The sequence below is a fragment of the Triticum aestivum genome, chromosome 5B (assembly GCF_018294505.1).
Source record: "Triticum aestivum cultivar Chinese Spring chromosome 5B, IWGSC CS RefSeq v2.1, whole genome shotgun sequence".
NCBI classification, from domain to species: Eukaryota; Viridiplantae; Streptophyta; class Magnoliopsida; order Poales; family Poaceae; genus Triticum; species Triticum aestivum.
In genome coordinates this window covers 435,006,051-435,023,650 of record NC_057807.1, presented here as the reverse complement: position 1 = coordinate 435,023,650, position 17,600 = coordinate 435,006,051, and the positions used below count along the sequence as shown (strand labels likewise).

General features: G+C 53.1%; 2 protein-coding genes across 2 annotated transcripts; both read right to left on the bottom strand.

Annotated features, from left to right (window-relative positions):
* Positions 1–5,417: 5,417 nt before the first annotated feature.
* On the bottom strand, positions 5,418–13,008 carry LOC123112292 (transcription factor BIM2). The gene is made up of 12 exons (XM_044533244.1): positions 12,493–13,008; positions 12,225–12,335; positions 11,190–11,459; positions 10,379–10,573; positions 7,969–8,095; positions 7,409–7,478; positions 7,208–7,303; positions 7,085–7,123; positions 6,777–6,987; positions 6,552–6,693; positions 6,143–6,275; positions 5,418–5,942 (listed from the first exon to the last, which is right to left on the bottom strand). Exons 1-12 carry the CDS (start codon positions 12,503–12,505, stop codon positions 5,826–5,828), a joined length of 1,524 nt encoding a protein of 507 aa, XP_044389179.1. The 5' UTR covers positions 12,506–13,008; the 3' UTR covers positions 5,418–5,825.
* On the bottom strand, positions 8,282–10,368 carry LOC123112291 (pentatricopeptide repeat-containing protein At3g12770). The gene has a single exon (XM_044533243.1). It carries the CDS (start codon positions 10,133–10,135, stop codon positions 8,357–8,359), a length of 1,779 nt encoding a protein of 592 aa, XP_044389178.1. The 5' UTR covers positions 10,136–10,368; the 3' UTR covers positions 8,282–8,356.
* Positions 13,009–17,600: the final 4,592 nt, after the last annotated feature.

Below are 17,600 nucleotides of genomic sequence, written 5' to 3'. Positions count from 1 at the left end.
AGCAGCAGCACAACGGCGTGGTGGTGATGGAGGAGCGTGGCAATCCTGCAGGGCTTCGCCAAGCACCTACGGGAGAGGAGGAGGTGTCACGGGAGGGAGGGAGGCGCCAAGGGATCAGGTGTGGATGCCCTCCCTCCCCTCCACTATATATAGGGGCAGGGGAGAAGGGGAGGGCGCAGCCTTGCCCCCTACTTCAAGAAAGGGGTGCGGCTAAGGAGGGGGGAGGAGTCCATCCTCCCCAAGGCACCTCGGAGGTGCCTTCCCCCTTTAGGACTCTCCCCTTTTTCCTTTATCTTGGCGCATGGGCCTCTAGGGGCTGGTGCCCTTGGCCCATGCAGGCCAAGGCGCACCCCCTACAGCCCATGTGGCCCCCCGGGGCAGGTGGCCCCACCCGCTGGGCCCCCGGGACCCTTCCGGTGGTCCCGGTACAATACCGATGACCCCGAAACTTGTCCCGATGGCCGAAACAGGACTTCCTATATATAAATCTTTACCTCCGGACCATTCCGGAACTCCTCGTGATGTCCGGGATCTCATCCGGGACTCCGAACAACATTAGGTAACCACATACAAGCTTCCTTTATAACCCTAGCGTCATCGAACCTTAAGTGTGTAGACCCTACGGGTTCGGGAGACATGCAGACATGACCGAGATGTTCTCCGGTCAATAACCAACAGCGGGATCTGGATACCCATGTTGGCTCCCACATGTTCCACGATGATCTCATCGGATGAACCACGATGTCAAGGACTCAATCAATCCCGTACACAATTCCCTTTGTCTAGCGGTATGGTACTTGCCCGAGATTCGATCGTCGGTATACCGATACCTTGTTCAATCTCGTTACCGGCAAGTCTCTTTACTCGTTCCGTAACACATCATCCCGTGATCAACCCCTTGGTCACATTGTGCACATTATGATGATGTCCTACCGAGTGGGCCCAGAGATACCTCTCCGTTTACACGGAGTGACAAAATCCCAATCTCGATTCGTGCCAACCCAACAGACACTTTCAGAGATACCCGTAGTGTACCTTTATAGCCACCCAGTTGCGTTGTGACGTTTGGCACACCCAAAGCACTCCTACGGTATCCGGGAGTTGCACAATCTCATGGTCTAAGGAAATGATACTTGACATTAGAAAAGCTTTAGCATACGAACTACATGATCTTGTGCTAGGCTTAGGATTGGGTCTTGTCCATCACATCATTCTCCTAATGATGTGATCCCGTTATCAACGACATCCAATGTCCATGGTCAGGAAACCGTAACCATCTATTGATTAACGAGCTAGTCAACTAGAGGCTTACTAGGGACATGGTGTTGTCTATGTATCCACACATGTATCTGAGTTTCCTATCAATACAATTCTAGCATGGATAATAAACGATTATCATTAACAAGGAAATATAATAATAATCAATTTATTATTGCCTCTAGGGCATATTTCCAACAGTCTCCCACTTGCACTAGAGTCAATAATCTAGTTCACATCGATATGTGATTAACACTCAAGGTCACATCCCCATGTGACTAACACCCAAAGAGTTTACTAGAGTCAATAATCTAGTTCACATTTACCATGTGATTAACACTCGATGAGTTCTGGGTTTGATCATGTTATGCTTGTGAGAGAGGTTATAGTCAATGGGTCTGAACCTTTCAGATCCGTGTGTGCTTTACAAATCTCTATGTCATCTCCTAGATGCAGCTACCATGTTCTATTTGGAGCTATTCCAAATAACTGTTCTACTTGGAGCTATTCTAAATTGTTGCTCCATTATACGTATCCGGTATCTCTACTCAGAGCTATCCGGATAGGTGTTAAGCTTGCATCGACGTAACCCTTTACGACGAACTCTTTTACCACCTCCATAATTGAGAAAATTCCTTAGTCCACTAGTTACTAAGGATAACTTTGACCGCTGTCCTGTGATCCATTCTTGGATCACTCTTGTACCCCTTGACTGACTCATGGTAAAGCACACTTCAGGTGCGGTACACAGCATAGCATACTGTAGAGCCTATGTCTTAAGCATAGGGGACGACCTTCGTTCCTTTCTCTCTATTCTGCCATGGTCGAGCTTTAAGTCTTAACTTCATACCTTACAACTCAGGCAAGAACTCCTTCTTTGACTGATCCATCTTGAACACCTTCAAGATCACGTCAAGGCATGTGCTCACGTCAAGATCACGTCGGTATACCGATACCTTGTTCAATCTCGTTACCGGCAAGTCTCTTTACTCGTTCCGTAACACATCATCCCGTGATCAACCCCTTGGTCACATTGTGCACATTATGATGATGTCCTACCGAGTGGGCCCAGAGATACCTCTCCGTTTACACGGAGTGACAAAATCCCAATCTCGATTCGTGCCAACCCAACAGACACTTTCAGAGATACCCGTAGTGTACCTTTATAGCCACCCAGTTACGTTGTGACGTTTGGCACACCCAAAGCACTCCTACGGTATCCGGGAGTTGCACAATCTCATGGTCTAAGGAAATGATACTTGACATTAGAAAAGCTTTAGCATACGAACTACATGATCTTGTGCTAGGCTTAGGATTGGGTCTTGTCCATCACATCATTCTCCTAATGATGTGATCCCGTTATCAACGACATCCAATGTCCATGGTCAGGAAACCGTAACCATCTATTGATTAACGAGCTAGTCAACTAGAGGCTTACTAGGGACATGGTGTTGTCTATGTATCCACACATGTATCTGAGTTTCCTATCAATACAATTCTAGCATGGATAATAAACGATTATCATGAACAAGGAAATATAATAATAATCAATTTATTATTGCCTCTAGGGCATATTTCCAACAAAAGGATGGTGAGAAAAAAGTACATTGGATTTCATGGCAAAAGATGTGTACCTCGAAAAGGGATGGAGGCATGGGTTTCCGCGACTTGATAGCGTTCAATCAGGCTCTTCTGGCTAAGCAAGCCTGGCGTGTCTTACAATACCCGGAGGCGTTAGTGGCAAGAGTGCTCAAGGCACGCTACTTCAAAGAGGAATCCATTTTGAGCGCAACGTGTCCTGCTACAGCCTCATACACTTACAGAAGTATTCTGCATGGCCGGGATCTACTTCGCGAAGGCTTGGTGTGGAGAATTGGAGACGGCTCCAAGGTGAGTATACATCACAGTAACTGGATCCCAAGAGGCGGGTCCATGAAGCCACTGGGACAGACGTATATACCTGGAGTGATGAAGGTGGCCGATCTCCTGTTGCCGGATGGAAGGAGCTGGGATCGCGACCGAGTCAGGGAGATGTTCACCCCGGACGATGCTAGTGACATTTTGCAGATTGTGGTGGGTGGTTTGGGTGCTGACGACTACCAAGCTTGGAACTTCACAAAGAATGGAATCTTCTCTGTTCGCTCAGCTTATCACTTGAAAATGGCCATGCTCAGATCGCGCTCCGGACGGCCGGAGTCATCTAGCTCGGTGAACAAACACAAGGCGTATATGGCCCTTTGGGGCACGAATGCACCAGGAAAGGCCAAGATCCATGTTTGGAGACTAATTTCAAATGGACTGACAGTTGGATCAGAGCTCCATCGACGAAGGATAAAACCTGGGGTTTTCTGTGTTGCTTGTGGGCGTGAAGAAACTATATTCCATCGGTTTTGGGTGTGTCCACACTCTGAATTATTTTGGCGGCTATTTCGATCGGAGATGGGAGATTTGGTGGCGATCCCACCATGCCAGTTAGACTCCCAGAGAGAGATAGCATGTTGGCTACTATAGTGGCTAGCGGGAGCTTCCGATGATGCAAAGCAGGCAACGATGCAGGCATTATACAGCCTATGGCTGGCGAGGAATGAGACACGAGAAGGGAAAATGATCAAACACCCACATGAAATATTGGGTGGGGTTTTGAGGCAAATGGAGGAGTGGAAGATAGCACATCCCGCATCAGATAACACCCCGGCACGCATGCAGATTCAGAAATGGGAGCCACCGGATGTGGGCTGGATCAAGGTGAATTCTGACGGCGCAATATCCAGGATGGGAAACAAGGCTGGAGGGGGGGCTGTGCTACGGGATCATATGGGGGCATTCAGAGCTGGTATATGTCACCACTTCCAGGAGGTGGTCGATCCTGAAGTGGCTGAGATCTTGGCATGTAAGCGGGCACTCGAAGTAGCAAAAGATATCAACGCGACACACGTGCATGTTGAGCTAGACGCTAGAGGAGTCGTGCAGATGTTGAAGAAACACAGTAAGGAGCTCTCGGCGTCTGGGCCTCTGGTGGAGGAGATCAAATCCTTGATGCAGTCCTTTGTCGACTCTAAGGTGTCTTGGGTTAGACGTTCTGCTAATGTTGCCGTGCATAAGCTAGCTAGAGTAGGAGTTGGTGATGAACTTTGTAAGGTTTGGATCGACCCATCCTGACAAAATCATGTGGCCTCGCTGGCCCATTGGGTACCCCAGGGCCGACCCAAAATTCAGCAAGAATTTCACAGTTTTTTAGCTATGTATAAACAGAGAACATTTTCTTCCAGGCAACAAAGTTAGCACTCCAAATTGAAAGGCTTGGCCGTGGAAAGGGGACACCGAGGTCAAGTACATGAACAGAAACTGAAGCAATCCACAACCAAGAACCAGAGCAGGACAAGTACCAGGCCACGACCAAGAAGCAAGACAACGAGCTAGAAGGCGGGCATGACGCCAAGCTGGATGCTTAGAGGGACGGTGAGCAAGACGCTGAGCGGGAGGAACCGGAGACAGCGCCGGCGCCGCCGCGGTAGAGATGGACGGGGGGGTCGGGGGCTGCGATTGCATTGGGTCGACCCTGCAGATCCAATGGGTCAACTAGTGCCGGCTCTACTGGACCGAATCCCATACGAGGCTGACCCGACAGATCCAATGGCCTCGATTTTCTGGGTCGGGCCAATGGCCCGACGGGTTGACCCGGCCCGTTCCCATCTTGACCCTGTGCCGTCGACCCGCGCGCGCTGCGTGATAGTAGCGTCTTGGAAGGGACAAAGACTGACGCGCACTAATTTTGACGTGCAACACAATGGACCGCGCTTGCAGCTTGTCGCAAGATTAGCCTCAGACGCCCTCACTTCAAAAACATTTACTTGCTCTGCCTGTATCTCGCCACTGCCTACTGTTTAGTTCCAAAGAGTGAGCCGCAAAGTCAGGGTCAGACTTTGAATTAGTGAAGCGCTGGGTAAACGAGGTTCCGCATCACCGCTGCACCGCAAGCGTTGCGTAGGGGAACCGTCACTAGCAAAGTCACGCGATCGCGTCTCGGGAGCTACTTCCCCTCGCCACCGCACGACGGTCAGATACCGGCGCCACAGCCTGCCGGCTACCAGAACCACCGACCATGGAGGCCTGGGCTTCCATCCAATTCATTTACACAATTCGACAGAGATACAGTAAGATAATAGCAAAACAGACATGAGATAAGATAATAGCAGAACAGACATGAGACATACTCCAGGGTGCGACTTAACTACAGTAAAAGACAGGGTTGGTCGAGTTATCTTACAGGTTACACGGGGGAGAAACTTCGCATACGAATGGAAGCCTGTATATACTAGTACTACAAGAGCAGCTTCACAATCTGCAATGGAAGCTTCTTTGTTTTGTTTTGCTTTTACTTCGACAATAAATAAAAGGCGGCGACGCGAAGATTAAATGAAAGAATGCACCAAAGTCTCAGCTCGTCCCGGTGCCGTCACAGAAGCAACATAATGTACATGCAATCTCAGGGTCTCCGCTGGCAATGCCGCGGAGGAAAGAATGATCAATCCTGTCTTGGGTGGAGAATGTGGCGAGGGTCGCCGCCGTCAGGTGTTGCCCGGCTTGTACCGCTTCGCTGCGTGCGGTAGCTCTTCGGCGGCGTTGCCCAGCATCGTCTGCTGATGGCCCATCATTTCGTTCGTCGGGGCTAGATCGATGTGCTCCTACACGGATGTAAACACCACATGTCAAAATTTAAAATAACATACGCAAGGAGACGTTAAGATGCATTTACAAGAACTGACTCTGAGCTCTTTGAAGTGTGCAAATGCTACAATAGAAACGATAGGAATTGTATGAATTTTTTGCAGAGGTATCTTCAGAATAGGTATATGGGGAATATGAAGTATGATGAGTGACGCACCTTAAAACTGGAGGATTGTCCAGCAGTAGGTCTTTTGACAGCCCGCTTGCCCAGGTTGATCTGGACAGATATGTTGGCTTGGGACAAATCTATACCCGAGCTTTGAAGAGCATGAGCCAACGTATTAAGTAGCCTGTTGTGAGTTAACAAAAACCTAAACGTGTCAGTGTACTTTGTTTGGTAAAGGCAAGAAATGTTTTTCACGATATGCTCTATAAAAGATCAATCTAAAATTCTGAACTATAAAATTGCCAGGAAATGCTAGTTTAATAACAACGATCAAAGCAGATGCTAAATGTTTCCAAAAATAACATGCAACTATTATAACTATTAACATGCAGGATTCTGATATCTGATACTCAAGTAGCGACGTACAATACTAAAGATAGTGGTATTCTTTGTAACATACTCTTGGGAATATTGGCTTGACACGCTGATTGTTCCTTCATCAATCATCAATTGTTGGTTATTTAACACGTCACTGTTCACCGCGCAATCATCCACACCAGATGGATTTGCCCATTGTGGTTGAGACTGTGGCGAAACATTATCTGCATAAAAAAGGAAATATTCATAAATAACCAATAGTACTTCCAAAATGGGAACAGAAGCACAGGTGGGTTGTCAAACATACTCATAATATTTGTTGGAGTGTCCGCCGATCTACAGGACACACTAGCCATGTGGTCGGTTTCTGCCTGATCCGGTGCCCCTGAGATAGCTGCAGATGCTACCGCGGTGTGGTTATCATCAAGCTTGCCTGTGATATTGAATCCAGGGGAGGCCCCATTTCTGATGAATTGTGAAGGGTCAGGCGAGGCATCTTCTGCGATTTGCCCTTTACTCTGCACCACAAGGATAATAGTATGTGTAAGACGCTGACCAGAAAGTTCTGAAGATTTCAGTCGGAGATGACATGCAATTACAGGAAACAAAATTTACCTGTGCATTTTTCCAAGATGATCGAAAATACATGTTTGACTACAAAATATAGAACAGAGTTAAGATACAGTCGTCCAAGAATGGATTGTTAATCACATATTGCAGATTTGGAAAAACAATTACCCATGGGAGCAACTTTGCATTTTCTTGGTTCCACTCTGGAAATGAAGCCTCGTACTTCTGTGCTTTCTCTTGCAAAAATCGTATATATTCAATAACCTGGATAACAAATAGCATCAAGAGAGAACCAAGTTAATCAACCAGGAGACAAACTTGTTTTCTTTCGAGAAAACCAGGAGACAAACTTGCTGCTGGGAGCCTTACCTCTAAGAGAAATGTTGCCTTGTCTCTCTTTTGATCAGTGTGTGGTAAAAGATCCCTAAGTATCTGAAACCTGTTGAAATAATGTCGACAGAAGAACAGTTATGTTATGTACACTGAGCCCAGTGTTTGTCTGCCGCTCACAAATGGTCTTGAAAATAATTTCAGATAAGCTCCTTCTAATAAGTACTCCGTACATTATATCTATGACTTTTTTTAGGATGCATATATCTGTGCTTTGCCAAAATACAAATTTGTCTAATTTTGTATGGACAACCATTAATATCTTAAGAGATTTAATCTTGTTGTTCAATCATGAACTAAATTTTATAATTTACATACCTAGTGTTTATACAATCATACAATCTACTTAAGATCTCGCACACAATCATACAATCTACTTTAGAACATGTTCTAAATTATCAAAATCTTCGACTAACTAAAATTTCTCCAACACAATTGAGGTCACAGCTTAGATATCTAATTACCATGGAACAATGCCAATACAATACTGATGGATTGTTCATCTTATGAACAAACTACAGGAGTTCAGGAATCCTCACCTGTCATTGATCTTGCTACGGCGGCGCTGCTCAGTTGCAGAATGCTTTGACTTTGGTGTGTTTGGCAGCTGATCCGTGCCGCTGCCACTGCAGCTCCCGCCCTTGGCATCCACCCTCACAGCTAATTCTGCTACATAAACAGCATTCATTAGTAAAAAAAACTGAAGGTTTGCAAAAATCATCAACCCTGTTTTGTGCGCTGAATGCAGCGGATCTCGTGTAACCAGGTATGTTTTGTTTATTTTGATGGTCACAGTGCTCACGACAAATTGTATCGCAATTGCATTGTAGGGACATGATATGCATGACACAATTAATGCTGGCTGCCAAGATACTATGTGAAAGTATTACAGGATATGAGGAGTTTTTCCTAACTACAAAAAGGAACTCAACAGCTGGCATGCCCCATTTCATGGCCAGTTGGACTTTGAGAAAGAAGGCAGAGTAAGGCGAAAATCTCAGCGGCCCTTGGATGCGAGTGATCCCAGGCATGGAAGTTGTGCATCTTTCCATCGACCTCGATGGAGCTGCATCCAGTTGCTTTGGTGACACCCCTCTCTCTCATGGTGACCCGTACACCAGCAACATGGCTCCACATCCCTGCAGACGCATACATGTTTGCCAGCTGCACATAATGCCCCGCGTTGGACTGCTCCAACTCAAAGATGTGCTGTGCTGCCCTCTCAGCCATGGCCATGTTTGAGTGCTCGTGCATCTTGCAACCGTGAAGTAAGGCACCCCATACACTCATCTCTGGTTTGATGGGCATGTCAAGTATAAATCGATATGCTCTGTCAAGCTGACCAGCACGAGCAAGCAGGTCGACCACACAAGCATAGTGTTGGTGCCGAGGCTCGATCTTGTGGTCAGGTTTCATGGAATGAAAGTAGAACCACCCTTTCTCCACAGCGCCCGCATGGTTGCACGCTGACAAAAGCCCCAAGAAAGTCACATCATTCGGTTTCACCCCTGCGAGCTTCATGTCCTCAAACAGGCCTATGGCCTCAGCAAGATGGCCGTGCACCCCGTAACCTGAGATCAATGCACTCCAGACTACCACATCCCGCTCATGCACACGCATCTGTTCAAAGACTCTGCGCGCATGGGCAATGCTCCCTGACTTGGCATACATGTCAATCAACGCTGTGTTCACGAGAACATCCTCCCTGCACTCACTACGGCGTACATAATCCTCCATCCATACTGCGAGCTCGGTGGAGCCGAGCTGAGCACAGGCCATGATCACCGACCGCAACGTGACAGAATCAGGGCTCATGCTCCTTGCAAACACCTGCATCTGCTTGAACAAATACACTGCCTCGCTGGCAAGCCCGTTCTTGGAGTAACCCGATATCATGGCATTCCACAGGATCACATTCACCCGTGGGGGCGGGATCCTGTCGAAGAGTGCCCTTGCAGCCATGATGCAGCCAAACTTGGCATACATGGCCGTCAGTGTGGTCACAACATCTTGTTCATCATCAAAGCCACCCTTGACTACCAAGGAATGAGCTGATTTGGCACCTGGCAAGTCATTGAGCTCCATGTACGCCTTGAGGACTGTGACAACCGGCACAAAATCAGGACGGACATCACAGCACATCATCGCTGCAAACAGCCGTAACGCTTCCAAGGGACTGTGATTTTGCACGAGCCCGGAGATGAGAGAGGTCCAGGAGACAACGTCCCTGTCGCAGTCACGCATTCCCTCGAACACACGACGAGCACGGCCGGCATCCCCGCAGGAAAAGTACATGGCGATGAGTGAATTGTGCAGGAATCGCGTGTCTCCGTCAGTGAGACGTAACGCATGGGCATGGGCTGCGCGGCCAGGGACAGACTTGAGCACATCGCCAATGGCAGGGGTGGGCGGGAGGAAAGCCGGGTGCTCCGCGCGGAGAGCGAGGTAGTGGCCGAGCGCTAGGGAGGTCAGGCGGAGGCGGAACGCAAGGCGGGAGGCGGCGTGGAGAAGGTGCGGGGGCGGGTGGGGAACGTGGTCGAGCAGGTGGTGGGCGAGGGGACGGAGGCACGGGGACGCACGGACGCCGCAGGCAGCGCGCAAAAGCAGGAGCGCAAGCGCCGGCGAGCCGCCGAGGAGGCGGCCGGAGACCAGGAGGTGAGCGTGGAGCTGGTGGACGTGCGACGGCCGCGCGCACCGCGCCTCCATGGCCGTCGCCGTCAGGTCGCGTCAGCTCCTCCCTTTCCACTCTAACCTTCCCTCTACACGAACGAACACTGCCCCCGCTGTGAGTACAAAAATGAATGGGGCTGTCTAGCAAAAACGAAACAGAAGAAGAGAAAAAAAAACAGAAACATAAACAATCGGGATGGAGAAACCTGCACGCGCCCGAGCGCTTCCGAGAAGGAAATTGCTGGTGGATTACAGCGGAATTGAGCGGAATTGCGGTACCTTGCAGCGAGGAGGAGACCTCGCGGCGCGCGGCGAGGCCGTCGTCGTCGTCGAAGCCGGCGCCGCCGCTGGATCTGGAGCCAGAGTCCATGAACCCGCCGCCGCCGCGCCGCTTCCTCTCCGCCGGGTGCTTCCTGGACGCGGTGGCCGCCTGCCCGGCGCCGGCGAAGGGGAGCGTCCACTGGTGGTGGTGCCCTGCAAGGTGGACGACAGAGACAGGGACTCCTTTAGCTCGTTCCCGGGCCCTTTACCCAACAGCGACACGGAACGAAGCAGAAAAAGGTGGCCCACATGACAGTGGGCACGGCGAGAATTTGTGGGGACGACGTGTGCGTGGCCGTAGCACAAGGATAGATATGGGCCGGTAGCCGGCTGTTCACGTGGGACGGGTGAGCAGGACAAGAGCCTCATCAGTTGCACGGGCCGTAGGGCCCTTCCCGACCCATTATGCCGGCCCACACAAGGAGGGCCACCTTGTCCCTCGTCCTCTCTGTGGTACCAAAAAAAAAAGAGTACTGCACGTAGCAAAAGTGTGACTACGGAGGGAAGAGTGTCACGGACACATGCCAGCGACTACAGCACGGTGGGTAGGTTAGGTACTGAGCCTTGCGCACTGACGTGGTGAGAGGGGGAAGACGACGTGATCCACGTGCGTGCGTGCGTGCGTGCCTGCGTGCGCCCGGCACGTCGACGTCGATCGACGACCGGAAAGCAAAGGCCCAGCCCCGGAGGCGTAGCAGCATCTACGACCGCTGGCTTCCACCACGGCTCACGGGCAACGGCGGCCGGAGAGGGGACTGGTCGTGGGTACCTTGTGCTCTCGGTGGTTGTGACGCCGTGGGCTGGCCCCAGAGCACGAACGGCGGCGGCTCGGGCTTCACCACCACCACCGCGGCGGCGGCGGCCGACTGTGGTCCGGCGGCTCCGGGCGCCTGCCGGGTGACGCTGAACGTGCCGATGCCGCCCGGCAGCGCGTGCTTCGTCGTCTGCGGCTGCTGCTGCTGCCTGTCCGCGCCGGACGGTGCCGACGCCGCCGGCTTCTCCAGCGGCTGCAGGAAGTCGTGCGTCTTCAAAAAGAAACCTGCAGCAATTCTCTATTTCTCAGTATCCCGTGTAATAATCAGAAGTAACATAAGTAAACTCCTCATGATTAAGTTCGTGAGGTGAACAATTCTTTGCTAGTAGTAACTGTGCTACTAGTAAGAAGAATGAACTAACACTAGGATTATTTTTTCTTTTCCCGAGAAGAACCAACAATTTCGCAACCAAAAAAAAGAACTAACAAGGGTTGCGCTGGGCTAATCATGATTAAGCTCGTGGCCTCGTGGGGCATAATCAAGGTGGGGCCCGGCCAGATAGGACGGATGGAGGCAGGGCGGGGGAGCGAGGCGTCGACGGCCGCCGCTTGCGTCCAACCCACACGTGATCCGCTCGCCGTTGCTTCTGGTTGTCGCTTCATATCGCCAACTTGACACGAAATTTGAACCCCAATCATCGTCACCGGTCGCACGCTACAGTGACGACCAAGCATGTTCGTGCGCTGGCTAATTGTTTACGCGTACTGGTGGTCTTCCTTCCAAGGTTGATCTCCAAGCAGTTGCCCCAAGAAAATCAAATTCGATTCACAGAAGGGAAGAACAGCTCGGTCAATTACATTCTTGACGAGCGAAACCTGAGCGCAATTTGGACCTGCCTGCGCAGAGATCATGATCTGACCTACCTAGCTGCCAATTCGATCGAAGTTGGCTGATACTACTAGGAATTAATCCGCCGCCGAGGGAGAGAGGGAGGTTGCGATCAGAGACAGAGGGGAGGAGACGCGGAATTGGAGTGCGGATCGACGAACCTTGGGAGGCGGCGGGAGGCTTCGAGTCGTGGAGCTGGAGAGAGGAGTCCTTGGCGGCGGCCGCGGCGGCGGGGGCGTAGAGCGAGAGGAAGTCGTGCGTCCCCTTGTTCCCTGCATACACACGCACGCTCTTTCCCAATTAGGCAACGCCACGGCATGAAGCCATGGATCCCCGGCGAGGAAGACAAAATTAATGCGGCCATCCATGCTAGACGGCGCACGCGCACGGCCTGTGCGCGCGCGGCCGGCCGTGTGCCATCGTACGTACCTTGGATGCCCATAATTCTAGCACATCAGTCGGTCAGTCGCATCGCCTCGCCGCCGGACGCGCAGTTCTCGTCAGCTGGTAACGATCGCCGGAACAGTTGATCCTCCCCGAGCACGCGCGAGCGGCGCCGTCGAGAGCACGCGCGCGCAAGAGCTTGCAAGGCCTGGAGAACTCCTCTCTCTCTCTCCCTCTGTCTCTCTCCTCTCTTAATTCTCTCTCTCTTTGCACACGCTGCTACGGCTTCTCCTCCTCTACCAGCGGCTAGCTAGGCAGGCGGCTGCCCGTGTGAGCTGTGGGAACCTTTATACGGCACGCGCGCGCGCGGCCCCCCGCACCTGGTCGTTGCCACCGCCGCGAGAGAGACGACGTTACGTGACGGCGTTGCTAGCTAGGCTACTGGCGCCCGCCGCGCAGCGCACGTGCCGTGGCCACCCCCGGCGTGGCGTGGCGTGCCGTACCGCGGCGCCGGAGGAGGGAGATTGGCGCGTGGGGCGATCCCGAGGTGGGGGAGGGAGGGCGGGGCTAGTGGTGGTGGGTCGGGTCGGGGCAAGTCGTGCGAGTGCGGCCGGCGGGGGGGACGGAATAGGAATAGGAATAGGATAGGTCGACGTGGAGTGGGGAGGGGGGTCACGTGCCGGTTGTTGGCCGGGCCCGCGGCGGCACATGGAGCCGGAAATTGCGGGCATCCCGTGGATGGCGACCGGCGCGGGGTCATGTGCTCCAGATTCGGCCTCCCCACTCCACCCCTCTCTCCACCGTCTCCCGCGCACCTGCGTCCTTTTCCTCTCTCTCCCATCGAATTCACGCGGCAGTGGCAGTACAAAATTATTGGGTTCCTTCGTCCCGCCCAACAAATCAGTGCAAAGAGAGGCAAAACTTACTATACTGAACATGCGTGCTTCTGAACCTGTCAGTCCCGAGGAGTACATTTTAAACGGTCTTTTAAAACGCTGGTGGTAGTACGAACTAAACTTCCTCCTATGTTGTTTGTCTCACCGCCGATCCGGACAGACAAACTAAAATCTCCTGCCGCATGCGATGCGTGCGTGTCTCGCTTTTGCGAGCTGCTGGTTTAGGCGGCTCGGTCACGATCACACCAGCACCGCGTGGTTCACTTGCCGCTTTCGGCTCTCTTTGTTTATTATTACCGCGCGCGCGCTCACTTTGCGCGCCCGCCTTTGGCTTTCTGTCCTATCGGCAGTAAATCTATCACCGCGGCAGTAAATCTAGCAGGATAGATAGATAGAAAAGCATCATTGTCTGCATCCAGTTCGGTTCCACCCCCGCCAAGCTCCGTCCGTCCAACACGCGCACGATCGCTTCACGTGGCTCGTACGCCTATCTGATCCGATCGGCGGGCGATCGCCCCTCTTAGTATCACTTTTTACCCCCACCCACCCTACCCCCGGGGGAACAGGAAAAACAAAGACCCGATCGATCCTTCGCCCCGTCCTCCTCGGTAGAGTAGATCGGCCTCACGTGGACGCACAGTCGATCCACGGAGCTTTCGCCGTCGCCTGTAGTACCTTGCACCGGCGCGGAAACCTTCGCGAATCCATCGCAAGCAACCGGCCAAGATACCCGTCCCCGGTTCACGCATGGCGCGGCGAGGAGACGATGGATGTGTCGATGGCGATGCGTGCGGCACGCGCGTCGTCGTTGTTCATGGCGGATGGATGGGCATCGGTGGCGCGCGCGTGGGGTGCGGGTGTCGGGTGTCGTGCCCCCGTCGGATGGGACGCGCGGGTCGGCCCTTTCCGTTGCCCAATTTGGCGTGCGCGGCATGCGTCGGGGCCCGGATCGCGCGCCGTCCGTCGCTCACGGGTACGTGTGCGTGAAGCGGCATCCATCCGGGCGCGCGCGCGTGCGCCTGGGCCGGGAAAGCGGATCTGCGTGGGGGTCAGGGTCAGGGTCAGGGTCAGGTCGGGTCAGGTCACTCGGGCCGGCCAGGGGCCATGCCCCGTGCCTGCCACATGGCCACGTACGCCGCTCCAATCTGCTTTCCCAGATTTGCCTCCTGCAGCCCCAATCAATTCGATCGCTACTAGTCGTGCTGCTCCGAGCACGTACTGTGAATCAACTCGATCTTCAGCAAACCTACCGTGTACAGTAAACACGTTAGACTTCGGCACTGTAGCTGCTGTTTGTTCGAACCCCGAAGTTGGACGCGTTTCGGATGCCATTTGTATCTCCCTCGCCTGGCGCTCCCACTGTGCGTCGCACGCGCGTGCCGGGCGGACAGGACATGCGTGTGGTCATGTACGACTGACCAGGGGAGTAAAGCGAGGGGAGACAGGGGCCCGTGCTCGTGCGCGCGCAGGCCGGCCGCATCAACTCAGCAGTCACCTCGGAGGGCCAACAGCACGTACCGTCCGTCTCGGCCGCGCCCGATCGATCGATCCACCGGAGCCAGGCCGCTCATCACGGCCGTGCGTGCATGGACCGGTGTGCGCGGGAGGACCACTTCTGGAATCACTGCCGGTGGGGATCGCATGCAGAGCGTACGTACGCTGACAGCCCCGCACGTGGCAACAGTACGTGCACGCATGGCACGTACGCTGTGCCTGTCGCCCGCGAGATCTGACTGCAAAAACTCGAGCCGCTGGGTGATCAATGGATCGGGACGAGTAAACAGGCCATGCATGGAGGTGGAGCCTGTCTGGTGTCCCAGTCGATGCATCCGAAAAAAGCTGGTTTGTACGTACAACAGTCGACTACGATACACTACATGTTTGATTCATACACTGGTGAAGATGGATTTGGGACATGTATAAACAGTTGTAATTAATTGAACCGATGGATTGGTTGAACTTGTCAAACAGCAGAACAATCATTCGTCCTTTTCCTCTACTAATATATTTTGCTTGTGCAGCAAACAGCGCAGATCGCCGTGCTTTTGCCAGTTGCGTTGTCATGTCGGAGCCCCTTTTTAACCTATACGCGGGCTTTTTTCAATAGCTTCATCTTTGGCTACGTCCGTAGCACCATCATGCGCGCAGCATCCCACCATGTGTGCACCGCCTTCTTCCCACTTCTCTTTTCCCTTCCTAACCTTGTTTATTCAGACTTTTAATCACACAAAAAACTTAATTAGACGGCACCAACACACACCTACGGTGGTCTCTCTCGTGCATGCATGTAGAGGCAGCGATGTGAACGCGGAGCCTTCAAAAGGGGAAGGAGACGCTGGAGAAAATGATGATGGCGTCGTAGCTAATGACGTCTAATCATGGAGAGTCACATGACCACTACGACAAACCTACTTGTCCGTCTACTGGAAAACAACGGTTAGAGACGCCCATGCCACACCGCCTCGGCCACAAAAGGCCGGCAAGCCGAGCGTAAACAAAGAGCACGCACCACCCGTCGTCGTCCTTTGGACGGAGAGAGGGAGAAGATAGTTAAGTATGCAGCGCATGTTGGCTAGCTAAGCATGCAGCGCACCTTCCCTCGCAAAGCAGCACGCAATTAACTAAATTTCATAGATTAGGATATAGCTAAAGAAGCTGTCGACACCTTGACAGGTGGAAGATTCCGAGGGATAATTAAAGGGCTAAAGCTTAGGTGTTTTAAAATGGGGTTTACAGATGAGCAAAGCACGGCTCTGTGCTTTGTGTGTGGCTCTTTACCGTGGCTGGCTCGGCTCAACTAGACGACATTCCCTGCGGCTGCAGGGCCTTCTGATCCTTTAAGAAAATCGGCTTAGGGATCTGTAGTTAAATGCGATCGCTCCGCTGATCCGGGCCTCATGCGTGCATGTGAGGGCTGATTAGCGCGGGAGGGAGGTTTTGAGAGAGTTGATGATGATGGATCCTTGCTGGTGCCGGGCGTCGACGCGTGGGTTGTGGAGTGCGGCGTGAGTGGGAGGGAGGAGGATGGGATGGGATGGGATGGGCCGGCCAACGCGCGGCGGGTCACGTGTAGTGTGGGCGCCCAGCGGCCGGTGGTCATGTGGCCAACGCACCGGCGCTGGTCCTGCCCCGGGTTCTCGGCCTGCACGAGACCCAGCCAGCAGGCGACCTGGCGCTCTGGGTAGATGATATAGACTGGTCTCGCCTGTGAAGTCACGCATGGCACAGTGACACGGTTGATACCGGCACCGGTACGGCCGTGGTAGACCACGGGCACAGGGCGGGGCGGGGCCATGATCGACGAGGAGGCGTGCGCCGGGGCCGAACCGAAAGCAGCGAGCCGGGCACGTGAGGGGTCGGTCGGTCGCGGCCCACGCGCGCGCACAGCGACGTGTGTGTGGCGGGACGCTGCGGTCACGTCTCGCGGCGGCCTTCGAATCGTGGGGCGCGCCGGGGCAAAGGGGCCCCGTCGGAGGGAAAAACCGGAGGCGTTTAGCGCGGTCACGTGGGCGTGCCGTCGACTGCGACCCGCCCAGGCGGCCGGGGCCCCCGGCCTTGCGCTCACGTGACCCCGACCGCAACTCTTCCGGCAGTCTGGTCTGGTTCGGGTCGGACCCGTTGCTCGCTTTCAATGCGTACGCTACGCGCCAACCGCGGGTTCAGAGTTTCAGACGCGGCCGGACATTGTTGAATAAAACCCCAAGCCTCTGTCACGTTTCAGTTTTTCTCAGCTAGCGCGCTTTCTTTTACATCAGGTTAGAGCAAATTCAACCTGCCGATCCAAACGAACATGTGCTTTGTCCATTTGGATCGACCGCTTGCTCATTATCCGTTCTTCTTTCGTTTGGGGTTGATCATGCGTCCAAAGCCCAGACTCATTTTAAGTTCACACAAAATTTTAAAATGGCTCGCGGCCAAAGATCATGCCAGCCCAGAGTTCATGCTGGCGCCATGTTAGTGGCCGGCATATATGACAGCCTTCAAAAAACCACCGCGCGGTTCATGCTAGCGCAATTGCCAGCAGCCGACACACATACCAGCACACAAAAAGGGGCGGGAGTTCAACCACGCCAAGAAGTTCAACCCACGCCATCCTGGTTGTGGTCATGCCAGCACACTTGCCGCCATAGAAAAAGGATGCCGCTCTCCGCCATAGATCACTCGTCATCGAACTTTAGCATGTCATCCAGCATCTTCTCGAACCAAAGCCTCTTCCTCGGCGACACCGTGCTCAAGTCCATCTTCACGAGCCCCCCC